Source organism: Amblyomma americanum, chromosome 7 (genome assembly GCF_052857255.1).
Source record: "Amblyomma americanum isolate KBUSLIRL-KWMA chromosome 7, ASM5285725v1, whole genome shotgun sequence".
In the NCBI taxonomy this organism is placed as follows: Eukaryota; Metazoa; Arthropoda; class Arachnida; order Ixodida; family Ixodidae; genus Amblyomma; species Amblyomma americanum.
In genome coordinates, this window is record NC_135503.1 from 84,929,232 (window position 1) to 84,953,791 (window position 24,560).

The 24,560-nt window shown below is 46.7% G+C and overlaps 1 protein-coding gene and 2 long non-coding RNA genes across 3 annotated transcripts in view; 2 read left to right on the forward strand and 1 right to left on the reverse strand.

Moving 5' to 3' along the window:
• LOC144097302 (uncharacterized) overlaps positions 1-24,560 on the reverse strand; it is a 111,595-nt gene that overhangs the window by 46,350 nt on the left and 40,685 nt on the right. The window lies entirely within an intron of this gene.
• On the forward strand, positions 1,032-4,739 carry LOC144097299 (uncharacterized). The gene is made up of 3 exons (XR_013306970.1): positions 1,032-1,152; positions 3,967-4,114; positions 4,650-4,739. It is a non-coding gene; the product is annotated as an uncharacterized LOC144097299 (long non-coding RNA).
• LOC144096824 (uncharacterized) lies at positions 11,200-24,148 on the forward strand. Its single transcript, XM_077629690.1, has 6 exons — positions 11,200-11,547; positions 14,093-14,413; positions 19,094-19,247; positions 20,158-20,247; positions 21,535-21,779; positions 24,140-24,148. Exons 1-6 carry the CDS (start codon positions 11,200-11,202, stop codon positions 24,146-24,148), a joined length of 1,167 nt encoding a protein of 388 aa, XP_077485816.1.

Sequence of the window (24,560 nt, forward strand, 5' to 3'; positions counted from 1 at the left end):
GCGAATGAATAAAGGAATGCATAGTTTGCAAAATTTGCAAATTTGGTCCGTATGCACGATATATATACAGTGTAAAGAAGTGCCAAAAGATAACGAGGAAGAAGTTCACTACACGACGGTGCTTTTTTTTTCGTCGTCTTCCTCGCATTTCATGACCATGAAGAAATAGAGATTGTTAGGATGCTCAACACTTAAAATTAGGGATCGCTATTATTAGGAATTAGGGCGGGAATCTAAATACTCTAACCGCAACTGATTAGAAAAAGACGACACCAAAGTATAGAACTAAGAAATGAAATGCGAATTCAAAGAGGCTAGTAAAGTGGGAGTCGGAGGAGGAAAAATGTTATTATAAAACTCTGCTTCGCTTGTCTTCTTGAGTGGAGTCCTCAGTCCAGGGCTCCATGAGCCTTCGCCATGCTGCAGGCCCGCCTGATCAGCTGTCGCTGGTCTTGCAGCTTCGTGTCGACCAAGTCAGTCCCGAAGAAAAGGGCTCTCAGCCGATGACCCCGTTAGCCACCGCTCCCTTCTCGGCACGCTCGATGAGCGTGCGCTGGTGGATTGGCTCCGCGCTTAACAGGACATCTTCCCAAGACGAACAGGTGGGGAGGATGGGTTAGAGGAACAGGTGGGGAGGACGCCGCTGGGTGGTGCTGTGCAGGCACAAACGGAAAGGTAGAATGTAGGTCGGTAGGCCAACACTGGCCCATGCCGAAGCTGCGGCATGGCGTCAACTTCAGATTCACACGTATCCAAACACATACTCGTATCACAAACACTTGTTCTTAATGCTGGAATCACTGCAGAATTTCCGCTTGTGGCCTGGACGTTATGGCATCATTGGAGATATAATGGACAGTTATGTTCATGCATTCGTTGCTAGTGGTCTCTTTTTTATCGATAAAACGTTCTAAAAAATAAGAAATTTTAAGGCTTATAAATCTGCTATCCTGAACAAGCGAAGAAGAAAATCGGAACAACAGCGCGCGCCAAGGGAAACCGCTCTGAATCTCTCAGACTGCGTTCAAAGGCTGCCATCTCTGAACGACGTCTTGGCTTCCGTTTTATTTGTGCGTGTTCAAGAGCATATGCCACCGGAAGCATGCCTCGTTTTTTCTGGCTCTCTCGTTCATGCTCCCCGTCAACGCTCAGGTAAGGGAACGGACGGTATTTCGAAAGGAGTTAGCGGCCGACCTGTCGTACCGCCATCGTCGGACGACTGGCGCAGTTCTTAAAAGGCGTCATGTCTTGTAGCAGCATGGTGAATCGAAGAACCAGCCACCTGTGTGCCGCATCCGCAGAAGGATCATAAAAATTATTTACATTAAAAGATCGAACTGCTGCTCTAACCGACCTTGTAAAGTCAGAATTCGCTAGACCGACAAATCAACAAGTTCAGCTTCATATCATTTTTAGACGCGCTCGCCCATTTTGACTCAAGGAAACCAAGTGCAGGCGCGAAGAGACTAGAGCAGAAGCAAGAGTAGGCACCAGGAATCTAAGTCCTCTGATCGTGATGTTTGCTACGCTAATGTCCGTTATCATTTTATGCTAGTACTATATGTCTCTTTGTGTCGTAAGCCGCAAACTTGCCAAGGTGCGGATTCGTAGCGCTTACTTGGAAGTAGTGTTATTTAGCTGATGGGGTTTTATTTGATGGGCTGAGTGCTTTTTCCTTATTAGCCCTGTTATTTATGCGCCTTTGTGATTTGCGGCATGAATTGAAAGAGGAAGTCTTCACGTTATATACATGGATTGAGGGTGCTTTGTTTGATTAGTTTACAGCTGGTGCCTACCATTACGGAAAATAAGAACAAGGTTCCGTGCGCAAAGGCAGTTTGCAGCTGTACATGGACGCCTGTCCCCTTGTCGTGAAATGAACTGGCAGCAATACAGTATACAGTAGCTCTCAGCTCTTTCAGGCCCAGACTGGAGGAAGAAATATCGACCTGTTGTACTCCAGCATTTCGTAGTTGAAGGTCCACTTTGTAATCTAGCGCAGCTATCCCGCATTTCTATGTCTGCATATATACAGTGTACGGTAAGGTCAGAGGATAGCCACATGGAAGAAATAACTGTGTGCGAACTGTTGTTTTAGAAGGCATAAAATGATAATTTTTTTCAACACTGCTATGCTGAGTCTGTTCTAGTCACTCCGTAGATTTTTTAAAACTTTAAATAGGACCGTAATGAAGAGGACCTTGAAAACAGGTTTGAGTCAACGCTTCCACGGAATTTTATGCATGGCCTAGAGCGGCGTATTACGATGGGCTTGGTTTCACACTGGGTTTTGGAATAGTTAGCACACATGCAGCACATGCGGAGTGCGCCAATACACACGTTTTATCCCTAATTTCGAATAATCTTAATTCATCCAACAAGCGGAATATCAGCCGCTGACATTCTGAGCGCCCGAAACGCATGAGGCCGTCACGAAGTTATGAGTTAAAAATGCTAAACGGAATTAAAGCGAGGGAGGCAGGGACTGGAAATGGGCGCCTTCTCGTACCTTAACTTTTAATGAATGAATGCAATTGAAAATATACCACACCACATGCAAATAAAAGACACACAAGTCACTTGTACTCCATGAAAGCAAGTTGCTCGCATTGCAGCAGCAGAGGTGGAGTTTTACGTGTCAGAAGCATTATTGATAAGGTATGTCTTCATGATGTTGCTCCCCAGATTGCCACACACAGTTGCCTCTCTTAAAAGTGGCATGCGCACATAGAGCTTTTACTTGCAGAGGCATTGCAGTAACTTTGCAAACGCTTGTGGCAGCTTTGTCCCTTTGTTGCTTTTCACAAGTGAATATGTACCAGACCTTCCATGAACCGTATTCTACCAGGTGTTTCAGGAAACACTTTGTAATTTTCAAAAATAGGCTTTTAAGCTGTTTCACGGAAGGGTGAGTAATTTTCAAAAATAGGCTTTTTAGGGTAAAATATGGCATTTGCGGCGTATTCTTTCCAGCGTTTGCGGACACCGGAAAAGCGTTGAGTTCTCTAAATTAGTAAGGTAGTGAAGTACTTTGTGGAAAATAGCTTTTTAACTATCACAGCAATGCAACCGGTTGCAATTAGAGGTTTTTAGCCGGTACTTAATAATAGCCAAACCACTTTGTAGAATTCCTAAAACGCGATTATTCTCTGCGCTGTGGCTCCACAAAATTTGGCTACATGGTGCCAAAATAGTTGCAATTTCGAATGTTATGCAGGCAAATCAACCTTTCCAATTCACGTAACCACACGAAAACAAAATTTTGTCGAGCCACAGCGCCAATGTTAACCGCCTTTTCTCCTTTCTGAAAATTGTCAAGGCTATCACTAACAACTGGCTACAAATCTCTAATTGCCACTGGGTGCTTAACTCAAATTGTTAAGAAGTTAATTATTAAAGAGTAGTTAACCAGCTTCCCAGCTAATAAGATACACTGCTTTTCTGCTGAAAAGCACTATGCTGAAAAAGCCACATTTTTAACTAAAAATTTATTTTTGAGAATTACTTGAAGTCTTTCCTGAAACGCCTGGTATAAGCGGTCCAGTTTGCGTCTATTCGACCCACTGTCTGTGGTCACTCAGATGTACCCGCGGCTTTCAAGCGTCTGCCGCATGTAACAGGATCATTGGCTGGTCGGTAATCTAACCTCTCCATTGGGTGCATAATGCATCTAATTTCAGCCTATGGTGATGTCCGGTAGCCAACCACTTAATGGCGGGGTCGCTTGCTACATACGCTTGAAAGCCGCGGGTACATCTGGCTGACCACTGGCATAAAATCGAATGGACGCGAAATGGACAGCTCATAGAATACGACCCAAGTTATCCCCTTTAGGAGGACTATACTTTAACTTTCTCATCTTAGGGGGAAATTATAAAGCGTACGTGCTTCTACCTATCTTATCGACCCCGCGATGCTGTAGTAGGCTAACGATAGTGCTCCGCGCTGGTTGTTTCTCCCATACAGCACTCTGAGTAAAATCTCTGGGCAACGGGTTCAGCTCAACTACAACAGGAGAACTCGGCGTCACTGGAAAGAGATCTTCGCGTCTTTCGTCCTCATTACCAGTTTCGTCACGGTGATCGTTTTCATCATTGGATTCCACTTGAAGCTGGTACGGCAAACTGGTGCCCGCACGGCAGTCCTATTGATTTCCGGCATGCCTGCGGAGAGACACTCTCTAGCAGCCTCTTTAAAACGCAACGTGGTTTTAACTTCTGTAGTGTTCCTGCCAAAATTCCGCACGAATTGACACCAGGTTTAACGAAGCTTCTACTTTTTTAGAGGGAGGTGGGCAGGGGGCAGGCTGCATGAAATGCGCGCTGATGAAACATGTACACGATTATGACAAGTGGACATACGGGCTCTTCTTTAGGGCAAGAGGGCTGGCAATAATACTTTTTCTTTTAGACTAGAAGGCGAATTCTCACAAAGAATTATTATTTTTTTCTTTTGCAAGTCCACTAATGTTGTTGACTTGACAAGAACGATACCTCCACTCGCACTCATGCTGGCATTTTACATAATTTATGCAGGTGGCAACCTGTGTTATTGTATTATCAATTGTGACCGGTTGGAGTTTGAAAATTAGTATTCTCCAAGTGTGCTTCGAGCTTATTCTGCAAAAATGACGTTTTTTTTTCGTCTAGACCTCCGGAGGAAAACCGTACAAAGGCAGCCGACAAAGAAGCCCATTCGGACTTCCTGAGACAACGACGATTGAGCGCGTTGAAAATGGGGTTGAGGTGAGTATTTGTTCATAGCTCGTGAAACATGCAAAAACCCGATTCCGAGCTGTCTCTTTTGTCAGACAGCTCGGAATCGGAATGTCAGCTCGGAAGCCTTACCTGACATTGGACATTCGATACGGCTGCGAACATTAGATCATCGCCATATCTATTATAGTCAGGAGATCAACTTTGAACTTTGTTGGTGACAAAATTCTGCATGCAAGGTCTGCTTGTAAACGAAGTACATTGAGAGTCACTCGCTCAGGAAGTCAGATCGCACAGAAGTTAGTTTTTCCCCGCCAACTCCGTCCCAAATGAGGTGCGGTTTATTGATATAATGTGAACTAGTGCAATTGTAGAATGGAGAGGCATATTACTTGCGGGCCTTTTTAGCACGCATCGGATGGTAGATTTTAAGTTATTCTGGAAACATTACTACGGGGTTAGCTCAGCAGCAGGAACGATAGGCCGTACACAGAAGACACACCAGAACACCAGGTCACTCAAGCACTAGCTGCAGCATCCTTATTGTTGTCGACTGCCCAGCGACAGAACAACGTCCTCTTCTCTTCGCGCCTGTGTACCGTAACACTACCCCCCCCCCCCCTTCGGGGAGAAGGCAAAGTCCCGGGGCGGCCTATGGGGGTGGGTGCGAGTGGTAGGCTTTAAGACGGGCGACGTGCACAAGCTGTGTGCAGGGGACCACGGAAGTAGAGTGGGGATGCAGCGGCATGAGTTCGTCGGTCACATCGCCCAGTTGCTTCAGACGCGGCAAGGATTAACGTAACGAGGGAGGAGATTCTCACATAGTCCCACACGGCGTGCAGGGAGCCAGGGGAGTACCAGGGAGCCGGTAGGGTAGTGGACGTCACGATGATGAAGGTAGTAACGACGTTTTTTAGTGGTCTGAGAAGCGTGGAGACGATACCTAGTGATTTGGTGGGCGCCGTCAGCACGGGCAAAGGCGTCACAAGCATAACTGCTATTTGAAGGGTCAGAAGGCAGTAATCTCTCAAAAGGTAGCAACAAGTCGCGGCCAAAGAGCAGGCAGAAGGGTGAGTATCCGGTGGTTTCATGGCGTGAGGAATTGTAGGTGAACGTTACGAAGGGTAAACTGACGTCCCAGTCACGATGGTGGTCGGAGACATACATGGACAGCATGTCCGTCAGGCTGCGGTTAAGGCGCTCAGTAAGGCCGTTTGTTTGGGGACGGTAGGCCGTCGTGAACTTGCGACGGGTGGAGCAGGAGCGGAGAAGGAGGTCGTGGACCCCTCTAGAAAGAAAGCAGGGGCCTCGATCTGTAAGGAGAGGACGAGGAGCGCCATGAAGCAGGACGACGTCATGGAGGAGAAAGTCGGCGACATCGTAGGCAGAGCTGGTCGGAATAGCGCGCGTGATAACGTACCGGGTGGTGTAATCGGTCGCAAAGGCAATCCACCTGTTCCAGAAGTTGATATGGGAACAGGCCCGAGCAGATCGAGACCAACACGGAAAAATTGATCAGTCGGAAATGTCGGTGGGCTGAAGCGGGCCACTCGGCGGGAGCGGGTGAGTTTTCCGGCGCTGACATTGATCGTAGCGAGCAACGTAACCACGGACAGAGCGGTAAAGGCCATGCCAGAAGAACCGCCAGCGCATGCTGTCGTACGTGCGGGGCACGCCGAGGTGCCATGCAGTAGGAGCGCCATGAAGCTGGGCAAGGACTGTGCAGCGGAGATGCGTCGGGACAACGAGCAAGAGGTCGGCGCCATCAGGGTGCATATTGCGACGGTACAGAATATCGTGATGCTGCAGAAACAGGCTCAGAGCAGGATCTGAAGGTACGCACGGAGGCGGTCGATTATACGGCGCAGAAATGAACCACGGTGCGGCTCGTCGCCCATGTGTAGGAAGTCTGAGATGGACAAAACACAATCGTCGGTATCATGGTTGTGGGAATCAGGAGGATCGACAGGATGGCGCGACAAACAGTTATCTTTTTGGTGCAACTTGCTGGACTTGTCGACAACAGTATTTGTGTATTCCTGCAAGCGCAAGACCCAGTGACCCAGTCGACCTGTGTGGTCTTTAAGACAGGAGAGCCAACACAAAGCACGGTGGCCCGTAACTACGCAGAAGGGCAGCCCAGATAAACAAGGGCGGAATTTTGTGAACGCCCAAACAAGGGCAAGGCACTCCCGCGCAGTGATGGAATAGTTACGTTCAGAGAGAGATAGCAGGCGGCTGGCGTAGGAAATGAAACGATAGTGGTCGTGCTGGCGCTGCGCAAGGATGGCCCCAATACCATGGCCACTGGCGTCGGTGCGAAGTTCCGTATGCGCTGATGGGTTGAAATGGGCCAGCACAGGTGGAGAAGTGAGGGCCGCATTAAGTGCGGTCATGGCGCGAGCTTGGTCAAGGCCCCAGGAAAAAGGCAGATCTTTCTTCAGGAGGGAAGTAAGGGGAAGGGCCGTGTCGGCGAAGTTTGGAATAAACCAGCGGAAATACGAGCAGAGCCCTAGGAAACTGCGCACATCGCTTGAGCAACGCGGGGTGGAGAACTCGCAAACAACGCGAACTTTGTCAGGGTCGGGCTTGACACCAAAAGCATCTACCAAGTGTACGAGGACCTGAATTTGGCGTTGGCCGAAGCTCCCCTTCATTGAGTTGAGTTGGAGGCCGGCGCGGGGGAAGACGGCAAAGATAGCAGAAAGACTGTGTAGGTGGCTTTCGAAAGTTGGGGAGAAAATGACAACGTCATCTGGGTAGCACAAGCACGTCGTCCATTCGAAGCCACGGAGAAGCGTTGCAGAGGCCGGAAGGCGTCACTTTGAATTAGTACAGGCCATCGCGGGTGACAAATGTTGTCTTCTCACGATTCCGTTCATCAGCAGCAATTTGCCAGTGGCCTCAACCGAGATCAATAGAAGAAAAATAGCTGACATGTAGGCAGTCGAGGGCGTCATCAATTCTCGGAACAGGATAGACGTCTTTCTTTGTCATGTGATTAAGATGGCGATAGTCGACACACATGCGCCAACTGCCATATTTCTTTTTGAGCAACACCACAGGGGACGCCCACGGACTGCTAGAAGGCTCAATAATGTTGTTCGCCAGCATCTTGTCCACATCCGTCAGGATGACATGGCGCTCAGAAAGGGAGACATGATAGGGCCTTCTGTGTATGGCGCTTGCATCGCCCGTATTTATGTGATGGGTCACGACAGTACTTTGGGCGAGAGGACGATTCCCAAAATCGAAGACGTCCCTGTAGAAACTAACACAGTGGAGAGCGCGCTTGCGTGTTCAGGTGGCAAATCCGCCGCGATAAATGCAGAGATTAGTTCCAGACCTGAAGCGGCCTAGCGGGCACTTGGGAGACCAGACTGAGGCTCAGCTGCGAGAGCAGAAACTGCGCATTCGGCCAAAGGAAATAGTTCAGCGAGTGCGATTCCACAGGGTAAAACTTGAGTAGAGACCCTGAATTCTAGAACCGGAAGGTAGGTGCGGTTACCGATGACGGTTAGGGCGGTGTGTGGAAGGATGGCGTTTCGCTGAAGGACAACTTCCTTGATTGGGTAAGCGACGTAGGCTCCATCAGAAAAGGGGGGAACCAGCGACATTGGAACATAGACTGCAGCATCGCGCGGAAGGCGAGTAAATTCAGCGGCACGTAAGCGAGACGGCTTGGAATCGGCGCTTTCAGAGCAGAGCGGCAGGTCCAAACGAAGAAGGCCAGTGGAGAAATCAATTAGCGCTGCGTGGGTTGTTAAAAAGTCGATGCCGAGGATCACATCATGGGGGCAGTGGTCGAGCACAGTGAACAGGACGGCTGTAGCACGACCGGCAATGCCAACACGAGCAGTGACGGCAGCAGCACTGGCGTCGGCGAAACGAATGGCTGAGAAAACGGCGGGTGTCACAACCTTCTTCAGACGACGGCGAAAGGAGGAGCTCAGGACAGAAAGTTGAGCGCCAATGTCAATCAGAGCCTTAACTGGTGCACAGACCACGCAGATATCTTGAAGAGGGCGGCGAGGAGCAGGAGTCAGGAGAGGATTTTCGGGCCGGGCCTTTAATGCAGCGTCACCTCAGGGAGCTACATTGATTAATTTTCCGAATGAGAGCCAGGTAAGGGTAGAGTGGACGGGCGTTGAAGTTGCAGCGAACGGGAGCTGAGCTGAAGCGAGCGGCTGTACCTGCGTGGGGTCGGAGTTTCGTTTGCGTGTGAGTAACGATATTACGCTCTTACGGTCTCCACGCAGTGTATACGCCGATCATGTAGAATACTGATTATTCTTACCGCAAGTTGAGTTTCCCCCTTCCTGTGGCGACTACGCCAATTGAGATCCTGTTTCGACTGCGCCAGTTGAATTTCCGCCTTCAAGGTGGCGATGAGAGGAAACTACTTGAAGATGAAATCGGGGTTTCTTGATGACCCGGTGGTTCTACTCGCAAACATTCACATTACTCAAGGAAAGGAGAAGGTTAACTATTTATTTACAACATAGGTAAAGAAACGAGAAGAAACGAAGCAAGGAGAAAACTATTTACATGACTAAATCGTGGATCAGACGAATTCAGCCCCCGCTCAACCCAGAGCGCTTGGTTTTAAACCCTCTGTCTCCGCCCTTAGCGGGGACAGCAACCAATAAGATAACAAACGACCCAACTCGCCAATCAGTGGTTAGGGAAAGGAAAACAAGGTCCGCCCACTGATCAGAGATTGGGGAAAAAGTACTGTATAAACATTTGGGAAGGAGGTTTCAAATAACTACACAAACAACACAAATGCGACTTCCGTTCCCACGCCACCCACGGCACCACGGACGCTAGAAACATGTGCCGACGAGGCGATGACTCAGGTTGTTGACAGCAACAAAGAGAACACAGTCGTTAAAGGAAGTAGACAGTCGTTACAGGAATAGTGGGCTTCCGGTCACTCGGCTAATATCTCGTGCGCCCCCGAAACCTCGTCGGCTTCAGGCCTCTTAAGACGGGCTATGCCAGTGACGGCGCGGCGTAAACGAGGACGTCGGCCGCACAAAGGGGAAGCAGGGACGGGACGAGCTCCTTTGTTGGGGACTTCCGACCCTACTGGAGCGGCTTTTCTTGTGAACACAAGATCAACGAGTTCGCGGAAAGGTCAGCGAACTCCACACCGCAGACGTGTAATGACAAGGGATTCTTATTTCAGATCATTGGAAAGGTAAATGTAAGGCTGAAGGAATTATCGCTGTCATAAGAAACATCTTTTGCAGTGCGTCTAATTAAACAGGAAGTAGAATGGCTGGGTGTTGTGTGCAAGCTATAAGAGGCTAACCTTAAAGTCGATTGGAAGCACTTCTAATAGCTCAAAATATTGTGATCTTGGTAACCACTTGTGCCTTGTTCTACAGGGGAAGTCGCTGGCGGTCATCAGTAACGTATAGTGCGGCACCTTCACACAGTTAAGACGCTCACCATCTTCCTTTTAAAAACGTGGGTAACGCGTAAGGCTTTCCAGGAGGCTTTTTAAGCAATGGTTCCCAGTTTCTCTCAAAATCTGCTTTCGCTTTTCTGTATTTGGAAGATTTATGATCTTAAATGAAGATTCATGAGTAACAGTAGGTAGTGTGTTGGACATCTTGATCTGAAAGCTGCGTTTAGTTTCTTCAAGCTCCTATTTTTTGTGAAAATAAACGGCGTTTTTTTACTAAAAAATGTCTCTCAATTTAATAAAAGAATAACAAAAAAAATTGAGAACTACTCTGACTGCTCACTATGTTGCCTTGTATGACGTATGTAAACGGTAACACTTGCCTGCGCATGTTTTGCGGCTAACTACCGACTTATTGAATATGCAGTTGATTAGAGATGCAGTGATTGAAAGAAAGACTAATGTTCTTTTTTATTCATCAGCAATCCGGACCGGGATGTGAAGGCCGGTAATGCCCATGACATAGCAAAATACTTCTTTAGCATGGCCTACGAGTATGGCGGATGGATGATGGATTTGCATAATCTCGATCCATTGGTGTGTTGAGAAATTTGCAAGAATCATTATAGGCACGACGACAATATAGAGTACAAGTTTCGTTAGAATTAGTAATGTTTTTAAACCACACCGGTGTCTTGGAAAAAAAGGAAAAGAAAAATTGCCGTGCCTAACTGTGTAATCACTATTGCTATCATGTATGTTAGCATTTATTATCAGACTGAAAGCGACACGAGGGGAGTTCCTCGGTAGGAGTATAGATTGTGTGGGATACAAAAGGTGCAATTCAGGTAAAACAATGAAATTGGATGAATAAACATGATAAGGTGGAAGAGAGTCGGGCTGAAATTTGAGAATTTTATGGAATGGTGTAACCGCGGTTGGTGCAAGACAAATGTAACTCAATACAAAAGGGAACACCAGTGCCATCATTGCTATATGTGTAGACTGGCGACTGGTGTCGCCCCTGCTGATGACGATGACATATTAAACTCACTCGGAAGGTAGGCTTATATGAATGATTTCTGCCACAAACCGGCGTCGCAGACTGCGGAGGACGCTGAAATGTCCACTGTCGAAGCAGGCGCAGAAACCTTCGAACCAAACGGCAAACCAGAGGCGCAGCCAGGCGAAGAGAGGGAGGATACCGAGGAAACAGAATATGAAGGCGAGAAACTTCGGGCCCCACGCTTGGGGCCGAGAGGCTACAAGGGGAGGAAGTGTAGCACTCCTTTGTGCCGAAGCCTCGAGAAGTGGTTCCAGAAGACGGTCGGAAGGCAGGCGAACCCCTGTAAAGAACACAACACGTTCGTGTGCGACCCGACAGTGTCATTCCCTGGATTCAAGTCGTCACTGGCCAAGGTAAGTGATAAACAGGCGCTCAGTGCTGTTTATATAGCAACAGAGCTATCTTTCAATGCGGTGGCATTGAAACCCTGATATTGGGAAAATATTTCCGTCTCTCTGACTGGCAGCAGGTGGTAAAGTGGAAGAGACAAATTTCCTTTCCACTTTCACAGGAGAGGGGAAGAAAGAGAAAGTGCGTATACGGATTGGGAGGGGCAGAGTGGCGGGCGTGGGAGAATGGAGCGGGGTTACGACGCGTAACATGGTTATTGTAGAACTGGACATTCTCAGCCGCTAGCTCGGTCTGAACCTAGCAGGGGCTGCACTCTGCGGCAAGAAAACTGATGCTAACGCATACTCTGTCACATAAGTGCGATTGATGCGACTCCGTCTCGGAAAAGAAGTCTTTCAGACTCTTTATCGTCAGTCACAAAGAAGTGGTGATGACATGGAGTGGTTCAACACAAACTGGCGCACGCTGGTGCTCTCTCAATGGGCCTGTTCAAAATGACCTCAAATTGCGAAAGTTCATTCCTGCGTACTCTACAGGATAAGATATCATGATCATGATCATCACCAGCTTGCCTACACGCACTGCAGCGCAAAGGCCTCTCTCATGTCTGTCCAATTAGCTCTTTACTTTGGCAGCAGCACCCACCCTATGCCTGGAAACTTCCTAATCTCTTACACCCACCTAACTTTGTCTCGCCCCCTGCAATGCTTGCCTATCTTGGAATTCAGTGCGTTACCCTTAAGGACCAGCAGCTATCTTGCCTTCGCATTGAATGCCCTGCCCAAGTCCTGTTCTTCCTCTTGATTTTCACTCGGATATCATTAGCCCGCTTTTCTTCCCTCACCCACTCTTCCCGCTTCAGGCCTCATAACGTTACACCAAGCAGTTTCGTTCCATGGCTCGCTGGAATAAGATATAGCACGGCGCCACCTTCGGACCTTTGGGGCGAAAAGGGCCCGCTTTATTCAGAGACGCATTGCCAGGCACCATGGAGCTCTCTTTGTACAGCTAGTTCCTTCCGCTCCTCAATATTTGTCACTTTTACTCATGAATGCTGCATAAGATCGTTCTTTTACATAATTTTCTGCCTCGTCCACCCACGCCTCTTCTCTGTCTTGTACTCAAGTCCCACTTTGCTTAGGTATGACGTTTTATTGTGAGGCAACTGTTAAATATTGTAAGGTACTGTTATCAACACACTGTGGCAACAGTGAAATCTTCCTATGCGCAACAAAATCTTCCTTTAAAGTTGTGTTCAGCGCCAGCACCGAGTGCTTAAAGTGGTATGAAGCCACTCTGGGTTGTATTTGGAATAATTACGAAAGTCTAGAAGAGTTTCGGGGGCGGATGTAGGGATATTTTTTTGGCGCGAACTTATGCGATGGAAAAAGTGATTATCATGTAAAGAGGAAAACGGGCAGCGGCGGCAGGGCACTGCCAGCGCACGGCACGAGGTCGTTGCGTTGATGATCGGAGCTCTGACCGCCGTTTTGGATAGCTGCTCTTAGGCTGTTTTCCCTGTAAATCGTGTTAAAATTTGGCGGAGTTGTGCTGGGTACAGCCTTTGGCCTACGTTCTTGAGCTTCGCAGCAGAACCATCAAGTCAACTATATCCACCGACGCAAGCCAGTCATCTGTCCCTTCGCCTACTCCAAACGTTTGCTCTGGCGCTCTCCGACAGCGGGGCCCAGCCATCTTTAGCGGGTCCCATGAAAGTGAAGTGGAGGATTGCGTTGCCTCTTACGAGCGGGTAAGCTGCCACAGCCGGGACGACGGCATGAAGCCAAACAACGTGGTGTTTTACCTGCCGGAGTGGCCAGCCTATGGTACAGAAACCACGAAGCCGATTTCACCACTTGGTCGGCCTTTTCTGGTATGTTTACGTGCCCTGCCATACGCAAGCTGCGCGCCGAGCAAAGCCTGCGAGTAAGAGGCCAACTTCAGGGTGAATACTTCACCAGCTACATCGAGGGTGTCTTCAATATCTGTACAAGGGTGGACTCGTCCGTACCTGATGTGAACCGGACAAATCGCGTCCTAAGAGGAATCGAAGCTGTAGCATTTCAGATGCTTACCGTCCGGGTCCCCACCATCGTTGCTGACGTATTCGCTCTATGTCAGAGCTAAGATGAGCTCCGCAAGCAGCGCACTTTGTTTCCATCACCTTCTGTGCAGCCTGACTTGCTTTCTAGCCTCGCTGCGCCCACCTCTAACAACTTGCTGCTTGACCAGATGAAAGACTGTGCGTGAGGAGGTGGCACTTCAGCTGTAACTTCTTGACGGCGTTTAGCGACCTCTCTTCAACCTGGCTGCCGCCGCTGCCGCCGCTGCCCATAATCCTCTTCACATATAAAATAATTCGCATTAAAATTAGACTTGTATGAAATCCTTGACCATGTTTGCGCTAGCGAGAGAGTTGTGGAGCGCAAGCTTCAGTTAGGCGTTTGCTGTGGTCACTGCCACATTTTTACAAGGTGACCATTACTTATGTTTTGAATCCGCCAGTGCTTTCGCATTGCACACAAAAAACATTTTGTTTCATCGCAGGCGCAGGGCACGGCAACTTCTAGGGCAGGCAGAACCAAGGGCAAAGCCATGAGAGAGCATGACGGCTCTAACCAAAGACAGAGCGCGGATCTCCTCGAATCATGCCTTGAGTATTCTCGCTGGCCGAACGCCAGTGTCGATGACGTCCTACTGTTCTTGTCGCATCTGAACCTCGACCTGCGCCGCATGGTGGACAATCCGGCAGAGGATCCGCTCGCCCGCATGATGGAGCTGTCTCTCGACTACGGTGTGGAAGCTCCTGTGTCTTTCTTCCGTCAGTACGACGTCACTGCAAAGGCCTCGGCGCCATACGTAGTCAAGGTGGGCTCCATTCTGTGAAGGAGAATTATATTTTTGTACGGTGGGAATTCGTACTGAATGGCTTTAGGCCTCGGGCACTCTACGATCTGTTTTTGAGGCCACCACGGCTTCATCGCGAGACGTTCTGACCTTCGCGATACTTAACTGGTTTGTTGAGTGGAAGCAGTCTCTTATGAAATGTGTAAAGACACACGTACATAGAATGAATCATTTTCCTCCAACATAAAAGGTTTCAAGCATAAAACGAAATCGTAGAGTTAGATTATGCGTCTCGGTTGTAAGAAGACCAAGATTTCAATCTCGGTGCAGCGAAATTTTCCACTGGTGTACAATATCTGCGTGTTGATACTGAATTTTTCCCACCAGATAAGGAAAAATATGCGTGTTGATACGGAATTGTATAACCATGCAGGCATGGAGTGCTGCTGGACCTTGGTGACGAAACCAACAACACACTGCCACATCAGAACACGATTTCGCCACCCTGGTGTAGTATTAGGCGACTACCTCTTATATTAATACGCCAATTAACCCCCAGCATTTAGTCCCCAGCGGCAGCGGAGCAACAGGACAAGGCACGGCTATACCTGTGGCACAGCGGAGGGTGCTAAGAATCTCTGACTCCAGACAGCCTCCCACTGAAAAATGAATCAGGCAATGTTAAGGCTAGAACCATATTCAGTGAAGGCAGGCCAGCGGTGCTGTTCGAGAAACTAGCGGGCGTTAAATCGCATGCATAATGGCTTAGTAAAATTAGGAGGACAAGTGAGGCGGATACAGTGCCAAAAAAGGCTGACCCATGCTATGCTATCGTGGATTAGCAGGGAAACGAGAACTAGGTGTGGGATTCTTGATGAATCATGGTATAGATGGCAACATAGAGGAACACTATGGTTTCAACGAGGCGGTTGTAGTTATCGTAGTTTATCTTAATAAGAGACGCAAACTAAAGCTTATACATGACTATGCGCTTCCATCTTGCCATGATGACGAGATTGTGGAAAGATTTTATGAAGCCGTGAAATCAGCTATGCGCAAAGTTGATATACAGCGCACTCTACTGATGGACGACTTCAATGCAAAACGCAGGTAAGAAGGCTAGACACCAGACAGTGGGCGACTACGGCATAAGATCTAGGAATAGCAGAGGGGGAGGTTTTGTAGAGATTGCACATAGAACTGATTTATACACCAAGAAATACCTTCTGCAAATGGGAGAATGGGAAGTGGACTTAGAAGAGCCTCGATTATGAGGTTGAATATAAAGTCGACTTCATGCTGTGCGCTGAACCTGGAATCGCGCAGGATGTGGAGGCCTTTGGAACTGTGAGTGGTAGAGCACACAGAATGCTAAGATGTTAAATTAGCCTAGAGTGAAGGCAACGGAGGAAACTAGTGAAGAAGAGGCTAAGCAACGAGTTGGCGGCGAGAGGGCAATTAGTGGAATTCAGCATGTCGCTGCAGAAACAGAGAATCGTATCTTATTGGGGACGACGTCCTTAACGTTCTAGCAATGAACGATAATCTCACAGCTATCGATACGGAGTGCGCGGTAGAATTTTGGATAAGATAGTTAAAGCAGACGAAAAGATCTACAGAAAACTACACAGTAGCCAATGTAGCCAGGACGTAAATTGTAGACGGGGTAATGCACTTCAATAGGACATCCCACCACTAACAAAAGAAGTAAAAAGTACTCTGGCTCAATACACAGGGAAAAAGAGCTCGCTTGGATCATATAAAAGCTTATCTGTTGAAGGACGGCGCAGAAATTGTTCTAGAAAAGCTAGCCACTCCGTGTAGAAATTTCTTTATGACCTCCAGCGTACCGAAGTCTTGGAAGAACGCTAACTTAATCTTAATCCATAAAAAATGGGAAGTCAAGGACATACAAATTTCTAAACCGATTAGCTTACTGTCATTTGCCCGGAAGGTATTTACAAAAGTAATGGCTATCAGATTCGAGAAAACCTGAGACTATAATCAACCAAATGATCAGGAAAGAAGCTTTCGTAAATGTTACTCGACAATAGACCATATTCAAACTGTCAATCAGGTAACAGCGAAAGCGCAGAATATAATGAACACCTATATATAGCCTTCAACGCATTTCACTCAATCAAAACCTCAACAGTCAAGCAGGCAATACAGAATCAGCCTGCACATAAGTCTTATGTAAAAATACTGGAAGATATCTATGACCGCCACGCAGCCACCATTATCCTGCGGTATAAAGTCAGCAATAAAGTTGCAATATGGAAGGGTGACAGGCACGGAGATAAGGTCTCACTAATGCTACACCACCTATTTACCGGAGGTAATCAGAGACTGGCATTGGAAAACAGTTGAAATGAAGAAAAGTGGAGAATATCTCAGTAATCTGCAATTCGCTGATGATATTGCCTTGCTAAGTTAATCTGCGGATGAACCACAGAGCTTCATCAATGACTTAGACAGGAAATATAAAACAGTGGGTTTAAAAATTGTGCTGGAAAATAATGTTCAACAGACTGTACAGAACAGCAATTAATAGTTTATAATAAGCAGTAAAAGATTCAGTACTTAGGGCAGATGGTGACCGCAGATCGCAATCACAAGAGCAAAATAAATAGAATAACAATGGGGTGGAGCGCATTTGGCATGATTTGAGATCAATAATGGCAACTTACCAATATTTCTCAATATGAAAAGTATATAAGAGCTGCGTCTTTCCGGTACTCACTGTACTCACCAATGGCCCAGAAACCTTAGGCTAACGAAAAGCGCTTAACATGAGTTGAGGGAAACCCAGGAAATTATGAAAAGGAAAATGATAGGTGTAACGCTAAGAAACAGGCAGAAGGCAAAGTGGATTAGGGAACACGGGTTAATGAGGTGCAAAAATGGTTTTCGTCGGGGCATGTAATGCGAAGATAAGCGGTGGTCGTTAGTGGTAACGCACTGGGCACCAAGAAAAGGCAAGTGTAGCAGAGGCGGCAGAAGAGATAGGTGGCCAGATGCGATTGGAATATTTGCTGCGATAAGGTTGCCGCGCCTGGCACAGGACAGGGTGAATTGGAGAAATTTGGAATACGCCTTTCTCCTGCACTGGACGTAGTTCGGCTGATGATGATGAGTATGTGCTTGATTAGATTGCTTTCTTAAAGGGGGCACAACCGGGTTTCTATGTGAGCAGTTTTATATACGTGGTCTCTTCATATAATATTTTTATTTTTGATTCTTTGCTGTTTAAAGCTGCACGTGTGAACCGCATTTGTATAAAAACCAGCTGCTTATGATTTCCTCATGCAGATAAGACATTAAACATGGCGCTCTTTAGCGAAGTGGTCCTTATGGCATTATATGAAATAACTATCGTCTTCATGATGGTGCATTTTAGGGTTCCATCGTGACTTTCATGTAAACATGAGGCAAATACAGGTGAAAGAGAAAAATAAAAGGAGGACTGCTGACTATAAAACAGGAGTCTATTTAGTTTCGGCGAAGTTTAAGACCTCTGTAAGAGAATGTCGCCTGCGCTCTCGCGTTTGCACTACAATAAAGTAAAGAACGAAACTTTATTAAGTAATTTGTGTAAATCAAATCTGCTGCATGGTTTTTATCTTGTTCACGTGGCATGCTTTTTAGAACAATTTGCTATTCCGTTTCCTAGTCCTTTCTCCATTTTGTGTGAACATGTACATGCACTCAATTTCTTTGATCTTGGAAATTTATGTGCTTGAACAGCGTCCGATTTGGCTTTCAGTAAAACGGTGTTCGCCTATTCCTGGAATGCATGGTGATTAACTTCTGCTTGATAGCCTTGTGTAATTATTTTTTATATACTTTGTGAGACGTGGTACATACCCAGATTTGCTAGACATCACCAACCTGTGCCATTTGCCGGTCGCAAAAAGCGAGCACCGCCTAACTGAAGTAGGATATTTTCGTTTCTGATTTATACAAAATAAAACTGACACGATATGATGTCATTAGTGATGACTTACTCTTGTTTCAAGCTGTTTTCCAAACTCAATCAATGGGACCTACCAATATTTCAATTTCCCCCGGATTTTAGGATGATCAGCACCACGAGAAACGCCGTGGCAGCCGTATAAGCTTAAATTAGTTTTGCAGACTTCCTATGAAAAAGCATGCATTAGCAAAGACAAGGACCGCTGCCACAGCTCGGCTACCTGAACTACACCTTCCGCGTGATTTGTTGAGGCCCCACGTCTGTGAAAGACTGTCATTTGGGCCATAGAGTATTGAAATTAAAATATATCATCCGCAAATATCAATCAGCCCTTCCTATTCTAGACGCTGTCAGACGAAAGCACCTTAAAAGAAGCCTAAGATTGCTCAGTTAGGTGCCAGGTCGAAAATGTGTGTTCACCTCAAACCATATCACTAACAGGATCACGCATTTACCAGAGCGCATAAGCACGTGCGGTAGGGCCGATAACCATTGTGATCTGACCTACGTTTATAGAATCTGTGCAATATTCGCGTTGGTATTGGTCCGACTTTTTCCTGCTGTCGAATTAATGGACTTTTATTTGTGGGTGCAGCGGATTCTGTAGGCTTAAATGGATCTCATCAGTTCTGGCTGTGTTGAAAGCGTGCGTAATGAAACGTTTTATGCAGCTATTAGGCTGTGCTATACAACTGCTACAAGTGATTTTGGCTCATATTTCCTAGATCACTCTGCATCCAGAAGTAAACTACTTCTTCAACGGATTTCGGTCATTGGAAGAAGAAGATATCCTAACATTTTACCAGAACTGCCTCAAGGTCCTTGCTCTTCTGAACGACAATTTGATAGCTGAGCAGCTTGTCAATGCCGACGACGAACGTGAGTCTACGCATCTATAGACATCGATATTTACTGCTGTTATACTCATTTAGCCTAGTTAAACAGTAGCAGGTGTGTTTTTACGAACACCCTGAACCAGTTCACGTCTTTAGGGCAATGCACTGGAGCATTCTCGGCATACTATTGTTTTACAAGGTGAGGCAAGGTGTGAATTCGGAATGTTCTTTAAAAATTCCGCTGTCAATAATTTTGGCGAAGTTGTTTGACTTTGGTTATTGGCAATCTTTAAGTGCTTGTCCTAACTGAGCCTCACGAATCGCCATTTGAAAGCCCATTAGTTCCTTGCAGCAGCCTAGCGTTCACGCAATAAAAGAAAGGAAAAACAAATTGAAGACGAACATCATGAAAACACATAGGTAATGGTTGGCTGAGGTGGCGACGGAATTTGCTGCTTTTCCGGCCGATTCATGTAATTCTCAAAAACAAATGTTCACCTTTTCCGTTGGCAACAATTTTGAGCTAAACTTCTGTGAACAAAGCTTTGAGGGATTTCCCTAATAAAGCAATTCTGTAGAGGTGGCTTCCGAAAGGGGGAAAGCATAGTAGGAGGCTACTGAGTCCTAGGTGATAAGCTGAGATTTTGAGATAGCCGCTGGGATTCAGCACTGTCGCTTCTTGTAGAACATCAATAATTGGATATCTGGGAGAGGGGAATTCGTCCTGCAGTGCACCAAATAGGTTTTATGATGTTTATAATGATAGTGGTCATTTTAACGAAGAAATGAATGGCGGCTCAACAAGGATACTTGTTATTATCTTTGTTGCGCCGCCGTTCATTTCATCACGCACCAACTCGCCCCTCAGGCCGTTCTTCGGTCATTTTAACGGTACACGCGAAACATCTGCACGCGTTATGCTGCGTACATAACCGTTTTCTACTGGCACTTAGTTTCAGACTTCCTGAACCAGACAGCAGCCTCGAGTCAGTCGTCGAGAACTACCATCTCAAAACTAGCCGAGGCAACAGGAGTTGCAGAAGGTGAGCTAGAAGCAGCTAATCTGAACTGCAAAAACAGTTTGAATTTTTAGTTCGTTGTAGGTAGGCTGTCGTGCTTTTGATGCTCATGTTTCCACAGTGGTAGACGTAAAGAAATATGCCTTAAAGCTCAATCTGTTCAAACCTTTACGTGTACGTCGCCATCAGCATGTTGCAAGGTTTTAAATTCCGCTATCCACCAATTCGCGAAGCGGTCAAGTGCCCTTGATTTACCAGTTTGTTGAAGATGACAAAGAACAAAAGGCTGTGCCTTGTATTAAAAATCGGTGGGGACACTTTAGCCCAGAATTAAGGGTAATACGCGATAGAGATGTTAATGCCCATATATGCGGAATTGGTCATTCTCAAGTTTACATGCATCGGTCATTGGGAGTCCCCACAGCACTCCTTCCGCAATGGTGCAGCGGTTAAGGGACCCGCCACTGCCATTAAATGCCAGACGTTGGCCCTAGTGGGGCTTGTGCGACCCAAGATTCTCTCACCGAGAAACCTATCGCGATCAATGATTAATTTAACAGCCGCGTGCAACGGTGCTCTCGCTCCGGTGGGTGGATTGTGTTGAGACAACAAGGTCGCGTGACCTAGGTGGCCACCTAGGTTGCTTCTACGGCCGGTGGACACCTGGGCCACCCTACGCCGCCCTATTTTCCTCTTACAACGCCAACAACACCTACGCCAGATTATCTGGAAAAAGGCGCCTTCAACTCTACTGTTTTAAAAGAACACATGATGACAGAGAATGTTTGAACTAATGGCCTCTTAATTTGTGCGTTTGAATGTCTAACCCTTTGGTAACGACCAATGGGGTCTTAATTTGTGCTTTTTTTACGTCCAACATGCTGGTAACGACAAGAAGACGGAACGTGTGCACGCATTTCCTAATAATCGCACAACCTGAGATTACCATGATCTGAACATTCTAGTTACAGAGAAAAGAGACAATATTTGTGCTTTCTTCCCTTAGTGTGTTTTTGTCACCAAAAAGACTGCTAATTTTTACAGCTTCCAGAGACTTCTGTCGTTTATGGTCTTAATAGTTTGTACCATCTGGTAAGCGAGGATGAATACCGCGCTGCTTCCGATTGTTCTTCGTCTTCTCAATGTCCCTGGTGATTTATTCTTGATCACTGTAGTGCGATATTTAACTTTGAACCATTTGCGAACGTCCTGGATGGCGAGACGTGCCTTCAAAGGCTGTAAATATTCTTATCACAACGCAAGACGTGCTTTACCGCTAACGTCCATACACACGGTGACCTCGTGGCGCAGGTCAGTGGAAACAGCTGCTGGCCTCGGTCAGCCGTTCCAGTGCAGCCGTGTACAAGGAAGTGATCGCGAGCGAGCAGGCGCTGACATTCGTGGCGTACTTGTCGCGGCCCCTGAAGAGATTGGCAATGAGGCGCCTGCTGGCTTGGCATGTGCTGCGGTACATGGCCGCACCCAGTGCGGACGTCCTGATGGCAGCCAACCGGGCGTCAGATGTGCAGCGTGTCAGTAGCTACAGCGTATTTCAGGCAAGTGCTGCAAGAGGGCTAGCTTTCGTGTAGCCAGAACACACCTAATGAGCGCAGTCTTATGAATTGCTTAACCTGACTTATGTTTTACGCGCACCACGCAAAAAAAACATTTGGCATTCGCGGATCGCGTTCGTGTTCAGCGTCAACTGTGAAGACGATTAGGTGATGGACATATATCAGTTGTTTATTTTGTCATGCGAACAATGACAGTGTTAGTAATGGGTTCTTCCCTTTCGGTCGCTGTTCGTGCCATCTCTTCCGACTTCCGGCTTCACAGAGGCTAGACAGAAAATCAGCTGGCAAAAGATTTATGCACAGGAAAAAACTACAACATATAGGCACCATCTCGCACCGAGCTCGCTCCCCGCCCCGAGGACACTCTCGGCTGGTACACAAGCGTTCAGTCTGCCAACCTAAATTCAGGACGCCTTTTATTGCAGTAAACTCATCCGCTCTTTCGCGGACATCCTGCGTGTCTAGTCCAGCGTGAGGTCTTGCCACCTTGCTCCAGAACAATTTATTTCAGAGTGGAAGAGAGCGGTTAAATAACAAGGCCAGTTGCACCCCTCTCCTCCTAAAATAAAATACACTCTGCATCTTTAACCTGACATCACCGTGAAATCACTTTTGTGCTTCTCTATTTGTCAAAAATGAGGTCACTGAGTTTCGCTCTCCCCGATAGATTTTAGCAGTGGATTTCGCAAGCCCCTGCACAGAGCATGCAAATAGGGGACACCCAGATGGACATGATACTTCTCCAGGCTGGACGATAACCGCGACCCACTGAAAGGACTTAACACATGTGCTATGATCGGCGGTCCCGCCAGCAGGGTGGTTCTTATGATATTCGCGTTGGTTAAAGTAAACGGCTTATAATAATGCCGCTCAGGGATAAACATCAAAACGAGTTATACGGTCCATGAACACCTCAGACACTAACTGCAGTCAGACAGTGTGAGTTCAGCTGTACGGCGCCGAAAAAACACAGCAAAGCGCTGAAATTTACACTGTTTGTATGACTTTCCTTTATGTCGGCGTAATGTCATGCGGAACATGAAGACGATTGTGGCGGTCGAATTTCAAAAGAAACAAAATTCTAGAGGCCCGTGAACTGTGCGATGCAAGTGAACGTTAAAATCAATCAGGGGAGACGTGTGGCTTAAAATCTCACACTAAATAAAGAGGGAAGATTTATCACACTGACTTACAGAAGTGCAGTAGTAGACACTTCTAATTACCCGATAATGATGGCTAGAAAAAAGAAGCAATACGGCTTTATCTGCACCTTTCGGGACACGAAGGCCTTGTATTATGCACCGCGCAAATTTTTTGGTAAATGCATGCATGCTGTAGACTACAGAGAACGCTCAGTATATAAGCAGATCTTATGTTTAGCGTTCATAGATAACGAGAAAGCAATTGACTCTGTGAAAATATCAAACATCTTGTTTACATCAAGAACTCAAACTATATAAGAGCCTGACATTAAAAAATTAATGGAAGTTATTTCTAACACATGCCCAGCCACCATAGCCTTCCATTAGGGCCGTCCCAAAATTCTTAATTAGGAAGGTGTCCTATGCAAACGTGCGCTGCTTAGATTGACAAAGACAGATTTAGAAACGACAACACGACTAAAAAATTTCTCAGCCTAAGCAGCACACGTATTGCATATGAACCTGTTCTACTAGCCTAGTCTGAAGCAATCCTCGGGAAGTGCGTATGGCAGGAAGACATGACCCTCAAATGCTACTCAACGCTTATTTATGGGAAGACTCAGACACCTCGATTGGGAACAGTTGGAGATAGCAATTAATAGAGAAAACCTTAGTAACCTGCGACTCGCCGATGACCTTGACTTGCTAAGACACTCAGGGGATGGAGTGCAAAGCAGAACGATAGCATCAATATTAATGTGCAGGAAACCAAGGATATGCTCAGCACTATCGGAAGTGAGCAGCAGTTTAGGATTCGTAGCGAGGTGCTGGCAGTGGTAAGGAAATACGTCTACTTGGGCAGGTAATTTACCGCAGATCCTGACCATGGCAGCGAAATAGCTAGAAGAATAAGGATAAGGTGGAGCGCTTCTGCCTGGTACTCTGAAATCATGAATGGCAGTTTACCAATATCCTCATGAGAAAAGTATATAACGGTTGTATCTTGTCGGTACTCACCTATGTGAAAACCATAGAAGCTAGCCTAAAGGGTTGAATTTAAATTGAGCACAATGTAGCGAGCCAGGGAAAGCAAAATGATAGGTGTAATAATAATAAACAGGAAGAGGACAGAGTTGGTCAGAGAACAAAAAAGGATTCATGGCCTCCTACTCTAAACCAAGAAGAAATGGGCTTGTGCAGGGCATGTGAGGCGAAGGGAAGACAGCCGATGGTTGTTAAGGGTAAAAGAATGGATACCAAGAGAAGGCAAGCGTAGCAAAGAAAGGCAGAAAGTTAGTTGGGCCGATGCGATTAAGACGTTTGCGTGGATAAGGTGGTGTCGATAACTCTGGACAAGTTCAGTTTAAAAAATATGGGAGAGGCGTTTGTCCAGCAGCGCACATGATTACAGTAATGAAGATGATGAAGATGTACGCTCACGTTTATTGCACCTACACCTTTGCAATGTGATGCGTTCCACAAAAGCACATCACCCTTTTCTTTCTCCCACCTCCGTCTCTTTTGAAAAAAAAAGAAAACTAGGGACTCTTCACGAACTTTAGAAGTGGAATGCAATAGAATTAGAGCTCCACATTGTTGCTGCTTTGATGTTTCTGAGACC